The following is a 22,234-nucleotide window of genomic DNA, read 5'->3' on the forward strand; positions in this document are numbered from 1 at the left end:
GTTCCTCACTGCGGTACGACGTCTATGAACAGTCTGCGTCCAGGGATGATGCGTCAAATCCAGAAGCAAGGCAGGTGAAGTGTCTTTTTTTCACAGCCTTGAAGCAGGTGCTGCGTCGATCCTTCCGTGGCGAAGACTGTGCTTAGCTATAGCGAGTGCCACAGACATCTGTGACAGAGTGCTCTTGAATCAGGCTATGGCTCTCACCCGTCGCCACAAAGCATGTGCTGCGTCAAACGGACGCTGAGTCATTGTGTGGGTTTTCTCACCAGGTTACACTTCCAAGGGTCCAGGAACTGGATTCAGCACTACTTGGCATACTGGAAAGGGACTCTGCCATAAGGATGTCCTGGTCAACATCCAACTGCCATATAAAAAGCTTCCTAAGACACCCAGAGCACTGTCAGTTGCCCTTGGAAGAAAGTTGAGACTATTTCTCTAAACTCAACTCTGTTAAACACTACCAAATCTCTACACTGATTCTGCCCTTGCCACTGCTCAATACCACGCCTGCCTTGACTCTGCTTTGAGACCATCTCGCGCGCACACACACACACGCCTCCCCCCCCCCCCCCCCCCCCGCCCCACACACACACACACACACACACACACACGAAGGACACCATCAGATCCCTGGTTTAACAATACCTTGCAAGCCCAGAAACAAATGTCGCAAATTAGAGCGGAAATGGTGACTCGGAGAAAACCCAATTACTCCTACAGAATATAAGATGTCCCTTACAAAAAAACGTATTCTCAGGAAAAGGGCCTAATATTTCTCCAGGGAAATGACCGCTGCAAACAGATGTCCTAAAACCCTGTTTTCTACTGTAAAAGAACTGGCAAAGTTGCCAGCCGCACCTGAAACCAGTATTAGCCAAGATTTCTGCAACTTATTGGCAGAATCCTTCCAGAATAGAGTAGTCTTGCTTTGACTTATTCACACAGCAGGACAATCACTCGGTTCAAACCTTGGCAGAGCTTATAAAATCTCCTTCAACCTTTCCTGTTATAACACAGGGTCCTTCTGATTCAACCCCCAGACCCTTTCTTCCATAACCACTTTAACAGTGGAACAAACGACCAAACTTATTGCTGCTACGAAATCTGGTTCTCCCTCTGACCCGTGCCCTCCAAAAATGCTTCATATTGCCCCACAAATTATAGGCATTACTTTCACAAGGATTTTTAATTCAATGTTTACCACAGTGTACTTTCCTATGGAGTGGAAAAAGGCCTCTATACTTCCTTTGTTAAAGAAACTTAATTTGGACGCTGAAGAACCCCTTCATTATAGACCAATCAAGACTTCCTTTTCTTGCAAATGTAATCGAAGGAGCCTTAAATACTGAACTGTCAGTCTTTATCAAGGGAAACACCGTCCTAGATTCCTCTCAGTTTGGATTCTATGCTCAACACAGCACAGAGCTGGCTCTCGTCACTGCTACGGAGGAGCTCAGACCGATCTTAGACAGCGGAGCGAAAGCCGCTCTCATCCTTCTGTTTCATGTCAGCGGCTTTTGATACTGTTATCATGGGCTGCTGCGGAATCAGTTAGGTTCCATCGGTATCCAGAGCAAGACGTGTTCCTGCAAGGCTCCTTTGTGTCTGAGCGATCTTGGGTAGTTGCTTTGGGGACCATGGTATCCCCTCCTTTTACACTGCCTTGCCGGGTTCCCCAGGGCTCTTCGTTGAGTCCAACGTTATTTAACCTTTACGTTACTCCTCTTGCTAGTCTAGTAAGAAGTTATGGCTTTGCCATTGTCTTACGTGGATGATACTCAGATCATTGTCTCGGTGAGCAGCTCTGTCAATCAGATAGTATCGAGGTTCTGTGACTGTATGAGCCACATAGCAAAATGGATGACCGACAACTGTTTGAAATTGAACTCCTGTAAGACCAAAGTCCTGTTCCTGGGCAATAATCTATCATTTTGGACAGATATTTGGTGGCTGGTTCAACTCTGCTCCCAGTGCACAAGGCTAAAAATATAGGTGTCATTTCTGACACCAAGTTGTCCTTCGAGGCACAAATCAATTCAGTCACCTCTGCTTGCTTTTTCATCAAATACTGAGAAATTCTCCCAGAAATGCCGTTTGTAATTAAGGAATACGGTTGTGTCGGTGCGGATTTCCTTAAGACTGGACTATTTCAATGCCCTCCTTTCCAGTTCCTTGAGGCGCAGTATTAACATACTTCAAATGGCCTCGAATGCAGCAGTGAGAATGTTGCTGGGCATACTCTAAATTTGATTGTCTCCACTGTCCTGACTCAACTGGCTACCCTTGGCGAAGAGGATTCAATTTAAATCCATATGTATTGCGTTTAAATCCCTCAACAATATGGGGCCCACACAGCTGAGAATTTCTAAAGCCATACTTTCCAACCAGAGCCCTTGGGTGCGCCGAACTGGAAAACTTAATTGTCCCTAGAGTCAACCAGGTTAGAATGGGGAAGAGTTTTGCGGCTACAACTGCCAGCTAATGGAACTCCTTGCCTACCTCATTGAAGAGAGAATCCAATCTTCTTAACTTTAGAAAAGGCCTATAAACGTGGCTATTTACTGCATAACTCCATCTTTATTTCCTTCCGCTCAGTATTTATCAAACGCAGCACCTAGACACCCCAGGGTATTTGCCGCGCTACACAAAATCAGAATTCAAGTCTGGTCTCTCGGCAGAAGAGTAGGTAAGGTTTGGGCCTGGAAAGTGGGTGCACTTGCCGGGTCAAAGTGGCAGTTTAAAATTGCACTCAGACACTGCAGTGGCAGGTCTGAGACTTGTTTGCTGGACTACTCATGTGGGTAGCACAATCGGTGCTGCAGACCCACTAGTAGCGTTTGGTGCAGTTTACTAGGCACTTAATAGTAAATCAAATCTGCCAATTATGGATAAACCAATTACCGATCCATTTTAGATAGAGCATATGCACTTTAACACTTGTAAAGTGCCTGGAGTCCTAAAGCGAACAAAAAAGTCAGACGGAATGGGAGGAAGAAGTTTAAAAGTTTGGGGATGTTGGTAGTGATTTAGGGTAGGGCTTTTTAACATTCCACAATGGGTAGTGTCAGTGATTTTTAGGGTTCAGGGCTGGGTACTAATATAGCATGTAAGGAAATTTTAGTGTACTCAATTGAAGGCTTTGGGGAAAGTGAATATTTAAAACTATATGTGATCGAATTAATATGAAAGCCCTATAACGTGATTTGTTTTCTGCACAATGATTTTAATATATACAATTGCATTAAATAGAATTATGTTTATTATTTTAAATTACATAAATATTAAGTATCATTTAGTAATTTAAAATTTTAATTTCATGTGTGCTGTCAACTAGCAACAAGTACAATATACATATTTAGAAGTCCTTTTACAAAATGTATTGTGTGTGGTAACAAGGCAGGTTTGCTTAGTCGGCACTTCCCTAGCAACCTCCTTTAAGGCTGAACATGGAACTCCAGTATGTTGCCTGGAGTGGAGTGTTCAGGCGATAAAATGCAGGGATTTGACAGTGGCAGTTAGAGGGAACCTGTTTGGCATGTGCTGGATGGGATCCCTTGAATTAAACTTTAATTGCCAATCAACTGTTCCTGTTTAATCATTAACATCGATTGCTACAATGTGTTTTATATATTTACATGTAGAAATAATTTTAAGAAGCACTTCACTACAAGTGATGTGACTTAAAGACACTCCAGGTGTAAAATATTCTGTTTTACTTGCCTCTAAGCAATGACTCCCGTTCTAACGCACCTCCGTGTGCCATCCTATAATCCTTTGTGATAAGTGACTGCTAGACTCAAACGTCACATTCTCCACAGTGTCCCACTAAGAACGCCCTGTCATGTACTCATCCCATGTTTGAAATAACAGTTCTTTTAAAGTCTGTCCTCATCCACTGCGTACCTTAACAACAAATTCAGAACATTTCCTCCCCCTGCCTTCTGGCAGTCCCCCACCCCTGACTGGACTCCCACTGGAATGCAAGGGTGAGGAACTGTTGGTGGCGGTTACTATGCGGTACTCCCTTTCAGCATACTTGCCTTTAGGCATGCCGGGTTACCCTAACCCCGCTGTACCTATACTAGCACCTGCTCCTCAGATGCCCCAGACCACTGCACTCCGCTATTTGATAATTTAACGTGGCGCGGCTTCGTTGTACTCTACTTGGTATTATAAATTGCCGTTTCCACTTTAATTCACTGATAGTTTTTAGGTCTCGTCTGAGCCAGCGCTTTAGCGCTGCTCTGGCGAGACTTGTAGTAAGCGAGTTTTGGAAGTGCAAACAGTGGCTTTTCAGGCCTCCAAATACAGTGCATGTGCGCCGGGCGCGCGCACCATTTGGCAGCCTGAAAAGCACTGCCTGATCACTTTCACGGCCGCTTTGATGTCCTCAGTGAGCCGCGTGGCCACTGAGGACATCAAAGTGCACACCATTTGCCACCCCCTTCTTGCTTGTTATTGTCTAGCTAGGTGTCGTCCTTGTTTCCTTTGATCCCTATCTTTCCCTTTCTCAATCTCACCCTCTCCCTGCCTTTTACAACTGCGGCCCGCACCACTGTGCCCGCCCCCTCTCCCCCCTCCTACTCCCTCCTAGTTAGCTTCAATATACAAAATAAAATTACCGATAGCAACTGTGAATAATGGGTGTGTTATTCAGCTCATGGTTCTAAGTGACGTCATAGACAGCGCAAGCTTTACTCTCGGCTATTTGATGTCACTCACAGCCTGTCCATGAATAACCTCCTGATATTCACAGTTCTCCAAGTGACGTAACCAGACATCCTGCCACCCGCGGCGCCCCCGAGTTTGCAGTCTGGTGCAGGTAAGAGCAGGTGGGGGCGACTTGTTCCAGGGCAGGGGGCTACGGGCGACTTGTTCTGGGGGTACGGTGGTAGTTCACAGAAACGACTTGCTCACCTCCTCTGCCCCCAAAAAGAGTGCCCCCCCTCCCAGCTACTGCTACGCCACTGAGTTCTCCTGCTATAATCCTATATGTGACCGTCCTCCCTGGCGCCTAGTGTATTCCGCCACCATCTTGCACATTATCTTTTCCATTCCCTCTTCATAGCTTTTCATGCCTTTGCCGTTAGTCCCTCCTTCTCCCCAACATTCCCTCCGCTTCCTTCCCACCTTTCTTCTTTTCACCCTTGTTCTTTACCATCTTCATTTTCTACTTTCACTTTCGTCTTTCTTGTTCCTCCTCACGCCTGTCCTTCCCTTCTCCTCACTTCTTTTCTTTCCCACTCACAAAGTCCGTAGAGCCTTTCCTTCTTACGCCCCAGCTGCTTCCTTTCCTCTCCCTCGTGTCTCCTCCTGTCTTTCCTCTCTGTGCAGCGTTCACCCCTTCCTCGCCTTTCATTTATTCCTTCCTGTTCCTCCAGTTCCCCCTCCCATTTCTCATCCTTCTGCCATTTTCTTTATCTCCCCTTTCTCTCTTCCCCCTCCATTCCTCCTCTTCCCAATCGTCTGTTCTCCACCTTCTTTTCTTTGTCCCCGTGTCTATTTTCCTTTATTACTCCCTTCCCTCTCTTCTCTTGCTCCTTGTCCCGCCTTCGCTCCCCGTTATATCCCCCTCCTTCCTCATCTCTCTCCTTCCTTTTCTCCCCTTCAATATTCATCCTTCCCTCCATTTCCTTCATTCCTCTCGCCTTTCCTCCTTTATTCTCCCAGTGTTCTTCCTTCTTTACTTTTCCTCCACCCCATGTTATCCACATTTCCATGCGGGTGTTTGGGGGGGCACACTGTTAGACATATGCCTTTCGATCCTTGGCGCGTCATCCTTGCCTCCCTCCCCCCTCCCCCCTCCCCCTCCTCTCTGGTTACCTCTTCGGTTTCACATCCTAGTGTGACTCTTTTGAAAGTCCGGCCCTGATAAGGGAGGCGCCCAAGTCCCCAGTTCCTTCCAGCCCTTGGAAGGGCCGCTTATAGTAACCCCAATAAACACGTGGGTGCTCTAAAGATTTGTGTGTGAGATTTGTCACATCTGAGGAGGCCCAGGCTTTTAGTGTGGGCCTCTAAGTCAGTCATTTAATAGCAAGCATTAGCAGAGCCAAGGGTTCTGGCTTCAATGTGCTAAAGTATGTAAACATCCTTTCCATACGACTGTGTTGGCACCTTCAAGTCAGACTTATTGGATTTGCCAATGCACGTTTATCAGTGTATGGCGCTCTCCTGCTGGAAAAGAGCTAATCCAAACTCAAATATTACAAAAGTGAGAAATCAAATTAAAAAAAAATTCCTTTATACAATGCATGCATGGCAAAGAATTTAATGTGTCGATTTAGTGCACTTCTGAGATGTGCAATATTCCAACGTGCATTGAATGCAAGCACTCCATAGGAGGCTGGAAAACACCAAACAACCACTCAGAGAGGAGAGAGACATCCTTGGTCCTCTGGGCGGAGCCATAGTGCACTGTTTGTATGTTTGAAAGAAGTGGCACTAATAGGACTGGCAGACAGCTGTGCTGACAAGCCAAACCAACGAGCATTTGCAATGCATTAGGTCTCGCATTTACGCGAGTTTGAGCTATTGACATTGCAAATAACAATGCCTATTGGCATTGTCATTTACAATGCCAATAGCTCAAACTCGCGTAAATGCGAGACCTAATGCATTGCAAATGCTTGTTCCCATTTGTGGCTTTAAGCAATTGGTGTGAGCATTTAAATGAATCCTGGTTTGTTTGATTTGTTTAACTGTCCTATGTGGTATTCTGTACTCTTAAATTAGCCTGCTGTTGGCTGGAATCTGATTTGAACAGGTACTTATTCATCAAGACCAGGCCTATAGACCACATTCCTAAAGTGCGTAATCTGGGAAGTTTTCTAAGCACGACACCTTGCATTGCTTTGTGTTGCTCGGAAATGCATTGTAACTCTGCTGTTCGAAGTGAGTCTATGACGAGGAGATAATCTTGAATGGTTTTGTGGAAAAGTAATAATCCAAAATGAAGTCTACATAACCGCATATTCTAAGCTTAAATCTCAGAATTGCTTAAATGGCGTGTTTCACATCTATTGAATAATTAGAAATGGACTTATTTGAATTTGCGTCTGTTTTCCAACACCCGTGCGGTTTGTGGTTACCACTAGATTTTCACTGCTGTGAAATGGGTAATCCATGTGAATGTTTCTTTGGTATGTCACCTATTTGTAATGAATTAAGAAAACGGGCATACATTAAGCACCTGGTTCAATCGTAATTTGTGCCATAATACCCAGTGTAATCTGTTGGTGTATAAAATGATCCCTTTTGCAGCACTTAGCGGTCCAATGAATAACTCATCTGAAGTTCTCAATTGGCCTCACTACTGTGGCTCTCTTGAAATATTTAGAGTTTGAAGACTGTATTCTGCGGGGGGGGGGGGGGCATCACGGGGTGGTGCCGGTGATGGATGGTTTTTGGTCTGCTGTGTGGTTCTCTTTAACTTGTACAACAATCACTTTCTGTAGAAAACTCCATTATCCAAGGGCGTGTGATTCCATTAACAGTTGGACCATTTAGAATTGTATGTTGTGTAAAGTTTGCGTTGGAAGAAACTGCAATGTACTGCTTTATTTTTTTGCTTTCCTTCTCTCTGCATCCCAGTAAAAGCAAAGTAAGCAGCATTGCATTGCTTAAGTGTACGCCACTCTTAAGCAATGCATAATAATGTAATTGACAGGGGCGTCTGGCAAAGGTACAAGACAGCTGGATCCATGCCAAATCTTCAGAACATCATACAGGATTAATGTACGCATAGTAAAGTTAAATGCAGCTTTTTTGCATAGTCTCTTATCTTGAACATGTGACATAGATCCATCCCTCCTTTGCCTATGTTTGACATGTCTGGGTAGGTCAATTGCAGGTTAATAAGCACGGCTTATTAAGTGATTACTAGTAAAAGTTAAGGAGGCTGATTGGAGCCTGTCTATCATAGTCCTAAATTATGTTGTGGCAAATTGGTCTAATGTGTGTTTTTTTTTTTTTTTTTTTTTTTTCTAGGTATTGCCCACCGAGACCTGAAGCCCGAAAATATCCTGTGTGAATTTGAAGACCAGGTGCTTTTTCATATTTTTAATATAAATGTTGGAGCAATATGAGTTTAGCACGAAGAAACCACCATGATGTTCATATTTGGCACCTCAGTAATTACATTTATTAGCATGTATGTTGGAGGTTGACAGCTGTTATGAAAGTACAATCAGTCGCATTTCAAACTGCAAGTCTCGGTTTAAAATGTATCGCACCTCATGGTGAAGAATTGTATTGCTTTACGAGCTTTAGATCGGCCTCCTTTTGCTTTGGTACCTTCATCCATTGGCTGAAAGATGGCCGCTCGTATTGGATTTCAGTCTTGCTATTTCTCTGTCACAACTTTGGATGTTGGGTTGCAGGAAGGTCTACCAATACATTTGAAATACATCTTTGAGCAGCCGGGCAGAACTGTGGAACAAGGCAAAAAGTATCGCGGGGGTGTGGGGGGGGGGGGGGGAGGGGTTGGCGAAGGATTCCTTTGAAAAGAAGTTATTTATATATTTTCTGCAGCAGCTGTTAATTGTTTCTGGGTGTTTTGTCTGCTCTTGCTCCCCAATTGCTGCTAGAGTACAATGAATGGTAAAGCCAATAGGCTTGAAGTTTTTATGGTGTTCACCCCATACAATCTATTGGCTGTGCAAATGCTTGTTTTCAATTTGACTGTCTGCATGCAGGGCATCTCACTCCACGTCTCCTTCACCACCTGCCCCATTTGGACCAGAGCTTTGTTGGGAATGTTTTTCCTTGACTGATCGTCTCCAAACTAGGGAGGTTAATCAGCTACTGCAGTTTAAGGAGTTTGGTTACTCTTAATTTACCTTCATTATCTTTGTATAATCTGACTGTTCGTGTTCTATTTCAAGAGTTGGCATTGTTGACAAAGCAAGCCTGCGATCTGATGCCGGCTGGAATAGGAAAGCAGCCAATAGAAAACCCTGGCAATTTTCACCCTACGGTTAACTACATGCTTTATATCGATGGTTATACATTTTGCTATGTTGCTAGGAAAGTAAATATGCTTTGTGCTGTGTGATTCAGAATTATTGAATTTCCTAAACTTTTATCTCTGTACTTTAATTGTACTGAGAATAGTGAAATGTTTGGCATGGACTGTGTCCCGGACTCACTGTGCCACTGGAATCAAGCTATCCTGGCTGAAGAGGGTTGAAACCTCGAAACCGGTCCTAGGATGCTTGTTTCCGGTCCAGGGAGGACCTGGCTTGGCAGTTCGGGCTGGACTGTTCCCATGAGGCACAGGGTCAAGACTGATTTGCATATGGCTAGGTCTAAACTGGGGTGGCATGGTGAGCAAAAGACTGATGGATTTAACCCAGATCTCTTGACTTGGGGTGAATGTTTTGATTTGTTCTGCATTCTGTCCATTTTTTGTGTCTTGTGGATCAGCACATATACTGGAATGTTATGACTGACACTGCCCACAGCTGTAACATAGGGAAAAGCTACTACTTCATGTTCCACTCGGATGTAAATATCTGAATGTTCAGTTTGCTCCAGTTTCCTACTGTGTGAAATGTGGGTAAATTTTGTTTGTTGGTATTCTTTCATGTCAAGCATGGAGCTGTGCCAATACACCCAGTCGTTTTCGTTTGCTTTCTTAAATAAGGGTGGAGCCTAAATGTTTTTTCACTGTGTTCATGCATTTACAGATCTAATCTACACGTTCAAAACGTTGTTCACAGGTTTCATGGTCTGTGTTTTTGTTTTTTACCTCTCAACCCTCCCAGTTTTCACCAGTGAAAATCTGCGACTTTGATCTTGGAAGTGGAGTAAAATTAACCAGCGCTTGTACTCCGATAACTACGCCAGAATTAACGACTCCAGTAAGTTAATATTTTATTTTAAGCATGTTTACATTACTCCAGGATAAAGGGAACTATATTTTATTCTCCAACTGCAAGATCGTGCTGAAAAACAAAATGGTAGTGAACTTACAATATGAGGATACATTTAAACTGGAAGCGTATTAATAGAAAATATCTGTTAAGGTTGTTCCAGGGCAGTGTCGAGCATCCAATATCTGATTTTTCTTTTCTATCTTTTTTTTTTTATACTGTTGGTGTTATTACAAAACCCAAAATATTTTGAATGTCTAGGTGTACTAATATGACTTTGCTTGTTCCATCCCTAGTAAACCTTCAGTGAATACGGACCTGTTGATTATACATACAAGTGTTTTGTATTTTTCTTTTAATTATTGGAAGTACCTAATCTAATTTGTTGACGTGTTTTGGACTGAACTCAAAGCTGGTTAATCAGAGATAGTTACAAATGCTGTTAAGACATTTCTTCGGATGGCATTTCGATAAAAAAAAATGGTTGAACTAGCCTTACTTTGAATTCGGGCAGCGTGGGTACCAAGAATTTACTCTAACACATTGTACACTAATATACAATACCCAAAACCGTCACAAGGAAGGAGCAGCTGGGGCTCTTTGCTGTATGCCCCGCTCCTTTCAGGCGACCTCACCAAAAGCAATGCCTTGACTGCTTTTATGACATTCCATATGAAGTGTTCATCCTACCAAAAGAGAGTGGGCTATGCATGATTGTCTGTGGCCAACAAAAGCTTAGATCTTGCAATACCATAGAAATTCTGGCACCAAGTTTTTTTTTTTCTTATGGTTGACAATCATCTCCAATGTCGCTGGGTGAGGTTTTTTTTTTTTTAATTTTTTATTCTTAAAGTAAATACACACTTAATTGTACAAACTGATATTCTTCTCCTAGTCAAACTTGAGTTTTCTATGGTGCATAATGTTCTTGCTCTTCATGTAACCCGAAGTGTCATGTATTTGTCCAGAAGATGGAGATGACTTTTTGTCCTGTCTGAAGTTAGTTGAAATCGGAGAATGCAGTGGGGTTGAGACTGAGGTTGAGGGCAGTTTTGCTATTTGTAACTAAAGCGCTCGTTTAAAAAATCCTGAGCTTCTGTTGGTGTGGAAAAAGCAGTTAACGCTATAGAAAATTGAGGCACCTTTATAATTGATAAACTGCAAAGTTTTGTACCAAATGATTCGGTGCTGATCGCTTGATGTATTTCCTTTATAGAGGGTTCGGAGATGGTTTGATAAAACGTGACACCATGCAGTACATCACCCATCTGAGTAGAGTAGCACAAAAGCTTCACATTGCGGTATGATCTCTGCTAGAGGTCAGCCTTGGAAAAGTGCTTGATACCTTTTCTGAAGACAGATTGCGTTCCAAAGTAAGAGGCAGTAATACAAAGATCAGAGATAAGTTGGATTGTCCTGGAACTATCCACCGGATGCAAAGGTGGTAGAGAGAAAAATAGTAGCCTTACAATAATGAAAGATTATGCACAGAATAGGATACCACGTTAAGCTGTATTTTCATAAACTGTAAAATAAATACAAAATAAATCTAGGATAATTCTAGCCTTTATGTGCCAAATATGAACATTTTGTGAGGTATAGCCAAGACAAATCTGACTTATCCAGTATTGGGGTATCTTTCATAGCTTCACATGCCTGAATCATTCCCCGTCGCCGAGATAGGAGTCCCGCGGTAAAATGCAAAAATAGTGCCATAAGTAATAAATAGGCTCAAGGCTATATCTTAGTAGCCTATCTACGTCCTTATATGAAAAGGATTAAAAGTCCGCTCCAACCAATCCGCTATCGGCACCCTCTAGAACATTCCCAACAGAAGCAGTTCTCCTCAGCTTTTCACTGCACGTCGTGTGTGAAGGGAGTCTCCCTGAGCTCTGCTCAGTTTCTTCGGCTATTACTTATTATAATTCATGTTTAATTTCTCTGACCCTGGCGCTAATGTGGCAGAAAACAAGGTAATATACTATGAAATATGTCTAACCTTTTCCTCAAACTCTCATGCTCTGAGAGATGAGGCTTATATTGGGACTACAGAAACTTAAATCCGTCACTTCTGATGAGGATTCCTTCACCTCATAGGAGAGGTCAAAGGGAGAGGTCGTGCCAAAAGTCTCCAGAGGGCGCGCAAGAAAGCCATAAAGACTTACCTTGAGTCTTGATGGCATTTCTCACTGAGGCGCACTAAAAAAATAAAATAAAAAAAAAAAAACCTTCTCGGAGGCAGATCCTACTACTCCCTAGTCATCTGACACTACATCAGGGAAATCCTCATAACCTGGCAACAAGGAGTCTATAACAAAACTCCATGCCTGCTATTACTGCCTCACCAATATTGACCTCTACGATGGCCTCCTCTACGGCGGCCTCCTCTACAACAGTAGTCTGACAGCCTTATCAATGAGGCCTCATCTACGTATGGCCTAGTCTATGACAAAAGATTGTCAGCATAGTCGTCTGCTTCTACCTAGGCAACTATGATCTCAATGGCAATACACCATAGTCCTCAACTACAGAAGACAGTCCAGAATAATTTAATACAAATTAAGGGGACTAATACGATAAAGTCTTTAACAGCACCCAATATATGGAGAGGCAATATGTGGAGCAAATTCACTACTTTGCTCCGCTTACAACTTTACGCATAAGTCAAATCTGTCGCTCTAGTACTAAACCTATAGGGGGTGTTACAGGACTACTACCAACACTTTCCCAAGACTGCAAAGCCACATTGTGCTCGGTATGTCCGCATACTCCGATGCTCCTGCCACAAAAGAGTTCTCCCAAGGTCAAAAAAAATATTTCCTTTCCTTTGAACGATCCATTCATATCTGGTCTTGATAGGGAGAAAGCCCACAACTGCTGGATTCCCCACCATATGAGTTTTGATGGTTTCCAGACCCTTAGGAACGTGCAGCCAAACGCTTCTACCTTCCAAAAGCAGATAAAAAAAAAAAATGGTCTGTTCTCCTTCGGATTTTAAATAGAAAAGCTGTGAGACCTATCTAATTGTTGATTTATCCGGGAGGAATTGCAATCATAAGACACCCTGTCGCGTATAAGCCAGCCTTACCAGCAATGAGACGTTCTCAACTATGCCTGGTGCTGCTCTGTGGGCTGCCCAATCACTGGCAATATGGGGCTGGTATGATTACGAGATGTAGTTAAACATTGCCACATACATAGAATTTCTGCAGGAAGACAGATGGGGCACAAATTACAAGAAATAAATAAATATAAAAATTGTATGATTCTGCAGGGGTTGAAACCTCCTCCTCAGTAAATATATATTTAGATATAGCCTTAATAGGTAATTCACAACTGGCAGGGCCAGTGGTCCTTAGACGCCAATGTTGATACGAGACCACTGAATATAGAACCTGAGGTGCAAATATATCTAAGATTTTTACCATACCATTGCGATGTTCTGTTTGGCAAGCACGTTGACGACACCTTGCAAGAAGTCAAGGATGACTCTGACACCGCAATATTTTTTGTCACATTCATTTTCAGAAGAAACACCCTTTAGAGGCACTTGTGAAAGATACTCATCTGTATCAAGAATGATGCCAAAGGTTTAGGCTAGCTTACCTACAGTGACAACGTTCTAGTGCTGCTCACGCCATACTCTGGGAGAAACGGTTCCAAAATGGTGTCTACTCCACCAAAAGGAAGTGGCCCTCCCCTTCCCCCCCCCCCCCCCCCCCCGTTGTAGGAACTGGCTAAAAAAAAAAAGCCATCAGTGCGTTTGATCAATTGGCTTCTGGACATCATGTCCTGAGCTATCAATATGATCCCTTCTTGCACACCTGGAAATTAGACTTTTACAGCTACGAAACAATAAATGCAATCTAAAAAATCGTTCAGGGGCCTGGTGATCTTTGCACATGTATGATGAAAACCTCAGACTGGTGGTCCCAGATCTCCCACCTATTAGAGGGCCTCACGTTTCTACCCTAAATTCCTCACTTCGTAATGACTATAGATGCCACCCTGGAGAGCTGGGGTAGTCCTCTACAGACCCTACAAATTCGAGGAAAATGGTCTCTGTTCCTAAAGAGCATGCATATCAATCGCCTGCAGCTCAAATCCATCCAACTGTCTCAATGTTATCCTGTCAATGATAGTCTTCGGTGTTAGTTTGCACGGGCAATACCACCAGCATGCAATGAAGCGGCCTCCACGAATAAAGTTTGATTTGTCGGCACCAAATCGTTCGGAGACAAACTGGCTCTAGATTTCTTGCCAACAAACGAAACCCGCAAATGCCAATTCTTTGCAACTTGTCATCCACATCCGGGATCATGAAGAAAAACTTTTCGACACATAGTCTAGGATCTCTGTTTAATTGTTCCCCTGATACCTTTAATACATAAGGTTCTCGGCAACAGAAAAGCGGAGCAGGGTTTTCTCATCTTGATAGCCCCCACTAAGTTAATGCATGGCTCCTGAATGCTTTCAATTTAAGGATTTGACTATTCCACAGGAGTATAAAGACATTATTGCCCGGTCTTGTGCGGATGGCACCTACAAGACTTACAGACTGAGATGTAAGCAATTCTGTCTCTGGTACCATCAAAACAACGTGCATCCATGTATCGCTGCTTCAGAGCAAATCTTACCATACCTTGGCAAAATCAGGACTAGTGTATTCTTCAATTAGAGTTCATCTAGCAGCTATCTTCTGATATAGACGCTCCACTAAAGTCGTCTCTTTGTTCTAACAGAATTGTACAGCAATTCATGGAAGGCTTGTTTCGCATTTATCCACCTGTTAAGGCTTCACCTCCTGAGTGGCACTTAAATATAGTCCTGTTGCAATTGATGAAGCAACCCTTAGAATGAATCTATAGGGCTGACCTCTAATACCTGGCAAGTAAAGTGGCTCTTCTACTAGCTCAAACAGGAGAGTTGGTGAAATTCAAGTGTTAACGATAAAACATCCTTTTCTTCTTTTTTTAAAATAAATGGTTATCCTCTAGACTAATCGAATCCCAGATTTCATCCCTAAGGTTCCTTCACAATTTCATTTAAACAACCTGTCATTCTTGAGTTTTACTCAAAACTATGTAATTCTGCGGACGAATCCCAAGTTCATTCCAAAGGTTCCCACGCAAGTTCACTTGAACGAACCGGTAATGCTACAAACTTTCTTGCCAAATCTATCCAGTCAAGCTGAAAGGACATTACATTCATTGGATGTAAAAAGGGGCTTGTAGTTTTATCTTCAAATGACTAAGGATATTAGAAAGACGCATCAACTGTTCGTGACTTAAGGTTAAGGAAAACCGGGAACAGCTGTTACAAAGCCACAATAGCCAGATGGGTCGCATCTGCCATTCAATTCTGCCACGTAAAAGCCAACATACCTCAAGTTGAAAGCGAAGACTCACTCAACCAGAACTGTCACTGCATCCACAGCTTTGTTCACTGGAGTTACATTGGACAAGATATGCCGTGCTGCGACATGGAAGAATGTCCACACGTTCACAACACATTGCTTCCTCCAATCTACACAATAGGAGGATACAGCGGTTGGACAAGCTGTGTTGGGTCATCTTTCACTAAGGTCAGATTCTTATTTCTTTAATGCTTGTCTTTTAGTAGCTTTCTTTACTGTTGCATTCCTTAGTGTCCATGCTCCTATCAGCTTATACGTTTCTTATACTGATATTCATTGTATGATTATTGCTTTTTTGCTTTGTCATTCCAGTGTTTCAAGATTGTGGATGTATATTGGAAGTTTTAAACTACATGTCTCCCACCTGCAAACGACAGTACAATTGGGGAATCTGCTTGCTATTCTGATTCTGGCATGTTAATCTATGAAAGATACCCCTATACTGGATATGAAAACCAGTTACTTGCCTGTAACTACAGTTATCCAATATTGGTATCTTTCATAGATTCGCATGCACCCACCCTCTTCCCCGTGGAACCAGTTCAGTGCCTTTAGGGATATTTACTTACTTACCACTTGTGCTTGGAAAATCTGAGGACTGCTTCTGTTGAGTGTTCTAGAGGGTGCTGATTGGTTGGAGCTGACTTAGTCCTTTTCATATAAGGACGTAGATAGGCTACTAAGATATAGCCTTTGGCCTATTTATTGCTTATGGCACTACTTTTGTATTTTACCGCGGGACTCCCATCTCGGTGACAGGGAAGGATTCAAGCATGTGAATCTATGAAAGATTCAATCACAAGAAAACTCCACACAGTGTGTGGAGGGGGGAACTAGAGGCGTGGGGTTCTAGGAGCAGCAGCCTCCAATATTAAATGATCCTCACAAAAGAGCTGCTCCCAGTGTGATAACCCAAAGCGAGCTACAAGAACGTCGTGAGTGTGGGCATCTCACAAAAAGATATAGACTGGTCTCACACACCACCTGGTGTCATGCTTCATCATTGACCAGTCCTCGCCCTCCAAAACCTTCATTTGATGGAGGACGGGCATACACTTGACGACAAGGATGCACTTCTAAGTGATGGAGTGGGGGCCCGTGACTATGTGAGTGAAATTAAAATTAAAAATCATTATAGTTATCAGTAGCAATTCTTTAATGTGAAGTGAAAACTATATGATATTAAAATAAGAGTGACGGAAATTGGGATATTTATTGGTCCCAACCGTCTAATGAGTGATCTTGTGGATGGTCGACATGTTTCTGCCTGGGTGGCCCCGAAGGGTCCGCGGCATTCATCAAGACCTAAAAGTAAAGAAATAATGGGCTCCGTTCTTACCACATTTGGTAGTGTCACCACTGCGGGAGTGTGGTATGGGTCACACTTCACCATCTAAGGGATGCTTCCAATAGTGAAGCCTGAAACAAAATTTTAATAAAAGGCATTGTAACTCGCTGGGTCGGTTGTACCTGTAAAAAGGAAAAAAGACGAAACAATGCATGCATTGAGTGTCGTGCGTGACACAAGTGTGTGCGTGACTCAGTGGCACTCTATTTGTGGACACTAGTGCGAAAAATTGTGGTGGTAGACAATGTTGCCACCAGGCTTACCCTAATAATATGGACAAGTAGCCTCATGGGAGAAGAGGCGGAGAAGAGAACCACAACTGTGTTTCAGCTGTAACAGAAAACATTTCAGACAAAAACGTTATGTAAAAAGGCGATAAATTCTCATGTTTAGCCAGCCTCAAAACGAGTGGTCATTTCCACATATCACATACTCATGCTGTCTTACTCGCGCTACCACCACACACTTCAGGCATACTCTTACTGTTACTCGCGATAATCGCGTCCTGCCACCTATACGTCCGCTCGTCGGTCTCCCCGATGTGCAAATGCCAGGGTGAGGGCGGGGTTTATATCGGCTGTCATCCCCGTGTCTAATTGAAGTAGTTGGCCTAAATCGATTTCACGTGGGTGTTTCCCGGTGTCCCCGGCTGCCGCTGCCTGGAACGAGAATGGCAGAAGTGGGGCGTGTTAGGTCCTCAGTAGACGCTCGAGAGACGAGGAGAGGGATGGGTCCTGCCGGCCAATGGTGAGGATCCTAATGATCGTGCAGGCGATGACGCGCCGTTGGTGCGGTGCTCCGATTGGTTAAGCCGAGGAGAGGGTTGGGTCCTGCCGGCCAATAGTAGGGATCCTAATGATCGTGCAGGCGATGACGCGCCGTTGGTGCGGTGCTCCGATTGGTTAAGCCGTGAAGGGAATTCAAAGGCCCGCTCTGATTGGAGGAGCTAATGCCGGGAATTCAAAGGCCCGCTCCGATTGGAGGAGCTCAGGCCAGGGGGCGTGACTGAATCTGAAGATGCTCTGTAGCCACAGAATTAGTTGTCATGGGGACGTATGCTCAAAAGGTGGTAGCGCGATCCTCCTGAAGATAGGGTCGTAGTGGAGGTGGCTTTGTGCAATGGGTATGCTGGTCATTGTGAGGGTCTCATGCTGGGCAAGTATGTAGCAGATGGGAACCACGTGCTAGAGAGGTTACTGTACTTCATGCAAGGTCAGAAGTGGCAAGCATGGCAATTATGACTGTGAGTCTATAGAAGTGATCATGCAGAGAAGCGGTCGTACTCAGAGGCGACCTCACGTCCAGTGAACTTCCATGGTTTTATCAATTAAATGTATTTTTTTTCCATTCCCATATATACAGCAATCATATCGTGTTGTTATGAGCCAAATATTAACGATGGTGTCTCGCTCCTCAAAAAGGCTAAGCCAGAAAAATGCACATCCCACACACACTAATGCTCATTCTGAGTGTTGTGTATGGGCGGGGTGCTAAGGTTTTGTGTGAGGGTCAGATCTTTGTTGTGGCCTGAGTTTTGGAGATACGTGTGCATCATTGGAGAATGATAATATATACTAGGTATATTCATCTTTTTTTATCGTGTCAGTTGTAACCATGGGATATCGTCATTGAGACCCCTCTCATGGGTACGGAGGCGGAAAACCCATCGTTGCTCTCTAAAAAGGAGGTTTGTTGTAAGGTCGGATTTCCCTTTTCTCATGACTTCAAGTACAGTCCAGCTGAGGTCTGTTTCTTTATGGTTAGCTTCGGAGAAATGGCGAGTCAGTTTTGTATTGGTCTTTTTGCACCTTATAGTGCTTCGGTGTTCGTTAATACAGGTTTTTATCTTCCTAGTAGTCCTACCTACATACCGAAGCATGCAAGGACAGGTTAGGAGATAGACAACGTTCTCCGTGTTACAATTGCTGAATGTGTTGAGTCTCCAGGGCCTGCCCGTACCTATGTCAACCTCTTTGGTATTTTTAGTGATATGATCAAACCATCTACCATCAAATAACAGGAACTTCGATGGGGAGCACCTTTGCCCCTAGTATGGCCTGTCTGTACGTCCAACAATTCGAGGATGACTTTGTCAACAATCCAGCGAACCCGTTTCTAAATCATCTCAAGGTTTGGAAACGGTACATAGACGACGTTCTGATTGTGTGGAGAGGAACAGAAGAAAATGCAACTGCTTTTGTCCAATGGATAAACTCTCAAGATCGACATCTAAAGTTTACCCATTCCATCCTCAAAAATCACGCTACCTTCCTGGACCTAGATATCACAATCACTGGTGGAGGGTTTTCAACAAAAGTCCACAATAAACCTACAGACAGAAATAGTTTACTTCTATACGAAAGTTACCACCCAAGAGCCCTCAGACAGAATCTTCCAGTCGGCCAGTTTCTACGGATAAGAAGGAACTGTTCTGAAAAAGTAATCTATACAGAACAAGCGAAACAACTTGAGAAAAAACTCATAGCACGGAACTATCCCAGAAAACTGGTTAAAAGGGCCAACAAAAGAGCAAGCAATAACCCCAGAGAAGCATTATTGGAGAACACCGAGAAAGTACAAACGGACAGACAAGTGTGTGTCACTACATTTACACCAGCATCAAACTCCATACAGAAAATCATCAGAAAAAGGTGGCACATACTGAATAGCGCTGGGAAACAATGGGAAACGCCCTTATTTGCGTACAAACGCAACAGAAACCTAAGGGATGAACTGGTACACGCCCAGATCACCACATTGGACGAGACTGAACAACCCAGACTCTGGGACCAACCACGTGTAGTGGGTCACTTTGCCTGTGGCATGTGCAACTCCTGCGACCTCACTAAAAATACCAAAGAGGTTGACATAGGTACGGGCAGGCCCTGGAGACTCAACACATTCAGCAATTGTAACACGGAGAACGTTGTCTATCTCCTAACCTGTCCTTGCATGCTTCGGTATGTAGGTATGACTACTAGGAAGATAAAAACCCGTATTAACGAACACCGAAGCACTATAAGGTGCAAAAAGACCAATACAAAACTGACTCGCCATTTCTCCGAAGCTAACCATAAAGAAACAGACCTCAGCTGGACTGTACTTGAAGTCATGAGAAAAGGGAAATCCGACCTTACAACAAACCTCCTTTTTAGAGAGCAACGATGGGTTTTCCGCCTCCGTACCCATGAGAGGGGTCTCAATGACGATATCCCATGGTTACAACTGACACGATAAAAAAAGATGAATATACCTAGTATATATTATCATTCTCCAATGATGCACACGTATCTCCAAAACTCAGGCCACAACAAAGATCTGACCCTCACACAAAACCTTAGCACCCCGCCCATACACAACACTCAGAATGAGCATTAGTGTGTGTGGGATGTGCATTTTTCTGGCTTAGCCTTTTTGAGGAGCGAGACACCATCGTTAATATTTGGCTCATAACAACACGATATGATTGCTGTATATATGGGAATGGAAAAAAAATACATTTAATTGATAAAACCATGGAAGTTCACTGGACGTGAGGTCGCCTCTGAGTACGACCGCTTCTCTGCATGATCACTTCTATAGACTCAGTCATAATTGCCATGCTTGCCACTTCTGACCTTGCATGAAGTACAGTAACCTCTCTAGCACGTGGTTCCCATCTGCTACATACTTGCCCAGCATGAGACCCTCACAATGACCAGCATACCCATTGCACAAAGCCACCTCCACTACGACCCTATCTTCAGGAGGATCGCGCTACCACCTTTTGAGCATACGTCCCCATGACAACTAATTCTGTGGCTACAGAGCATCTTCAGATTCAGTCACGCCCCCTGGCCTGAGCTCCTCCAATCGGAGCGGGCCTTTGAATTCCCGGCATTAGCTCCTCCAATCAGAGCGGGCCTTTGAATTCCCTTCACGGCTTAACCAATCGGAGCACCGCACCAACGGCGCGTCATCGCCTGCACGATCATTAGGATCCCCACTATTGGCCGGCAGGACCCAACCCTCTCCTCGGCTTAACCAATCGGAGCACCGCACCAACGGCACGTCATCGCCTGCACGATCATTAGGATCCTCACCATTGGCCGGCAGGACCCATCCCTCTCCTCGTCTCTCGAGCGTCTACTGAGGACCTAACACGCCCCACTTCTGCCATTCTCGTTCCAGGCAGCGGCAGCCGGGGACACCGGGAAACACCCACGTGAAATCGATTTAGGCCAACTACTTCAATTAGACACGGGGATGACAGCCGATATAAACCCCGCCCTCACCCTGGCATTTGCACATCGGGGAGACCGACGAGCGGACGTATAGGTGGCAGGACGCGATTATCGCGAGTAAGAGTATGCCTGAAGTGTGTGGTGGTAGCGCGAGTAAGACAGCATGAGTATGTGATATGTGGAAATGACTTCACTCGTTTTTCGAGGCTGGCTAAACATGAGAATTTATCGCCTTTTTACATAACGTTTTTGTCTGAAATGTTTTCTGTTACAGCTGAAACACAGTTGTGGTTCTCTTCTCCGCCTCTTCTCCCATGAGGCTACTTGTCCATATTATTAGGGTAAGCCTGGTGGCAACATTGTCTACCACCACAATTTTTCGCACTAGTGTCCACAAATAGAGTGCCACTGAGTCACGCACACACTTGTGTCACGCACGACACTCAATGCATGCATTGTTTCGTCTTTTTTCCTTTTTACAGGTACAACCGACCCAGCGAGTTACAATGCCTTTTATTAAAATTTTGTTTCAGGCTTCACTATTGGAAGCATCCCTTAGATGGTGAAGTGTGACCCATACCACACTCCCGCAGTGGTGACACTACCAAATGTGGTAAGAACGGAGCCCATTATTTCTTTACTTTTAGGTCCTGATGAATGCCGCGGACCCTTCGGGGCCACCCAGGCAGAAACATGTCGACCATCCACAAGATCACTCATTAGACGGTTGGGACCAATAAATATCCCAATTTCCGTCACTCTTATTTTAATATCATATAGTTTTCACTTCACATTAAAGAATTGCTACTGATAACTATAATGATTTTTAATTTTAATTTCACTCACATAGTCACGGGCCCCCACTCCATCACTTAGAAGTGCATCCTTGTCGTCAAGTGTATGCCCGTCCTCCATCAAACGAAGGTTTTGGAGGGCGAGGACTGGTCAATGATGAAGCATGACACCAGGTGGTGTGTGAGACCAGTCTATATCTTTTTGTGAGATGCCCACACTCACGACGTTCTTGTAGCTCGCTTTGGGTTATCACACTGGGAGCAGCTCTTTTGTGAGGATCAATCTATGAAAGATACCAATACTGGATAACTGTAGTTACAGGTAAGTAATTTGTTTTCTTATTAGTAGAACTATTCCTTCTGCCTGCAACATGAAGGCATGATCAGGTTATCGTCCTCTTTCATAGCTAGGTAGGTCATAAGATTGAGTCTGTGATTTCTATTCTACTCTGGATAGCATGCTATGGCCACCATTGACTGCTGAAAGATTCTTCACGTCAGTATTAAGGCTTATGTAAACCTACTATTTTCCTTTTGCAAAAGGTGTAAACTGGGTTTTGTCCATGGCCCATTGATCA

At 43.9% G+C, this 22,234-nt stretch overlaps 1 protein-coding gene across 6 annotated transcripts in view; it reads left to right on the plus strand.

Annotated features, from left to right (window-relative positions):
- The window catches only part of MKNK1 (MAPK interacting serine/threonine kinase 1), a 183,061-nt gene that overhangs the window by 97,028 nt on the left and 63,799 nt on the right, over positions 1-22,234 (plus strand). For all 6 annotated transcript variants that reach the window (XM_085602715.1, XM_085602720.1, XM_085602717.1 and 3 more), the window contains 2 exons: positions 7,990-8,045; positions 9,768-9,863. In XM_085602715.1, the coding sequence (XP_085458841.1) occupies positions 7,990-8,045; positions 9,768-9,863 (152 nt within the window). The remainder of the gene's footprint in view (positions 1-7,989; positions 8,046-9,767; positions 9,864-22,234) is intronic.

Source organism: Triturus cristatus, chromosome 4_2 (assembly GCF_964204655.1).
Source record: "Triturus cristatus chromosome 4_2, aTriCri1.1, whole genome shotgun sequence".
Taxonomy (NCBI): Eukaryota; Metazoa; Chordata; class Amphibia; order Caudata; family Salamandridae; genus Triturus; species Triturus cristatus.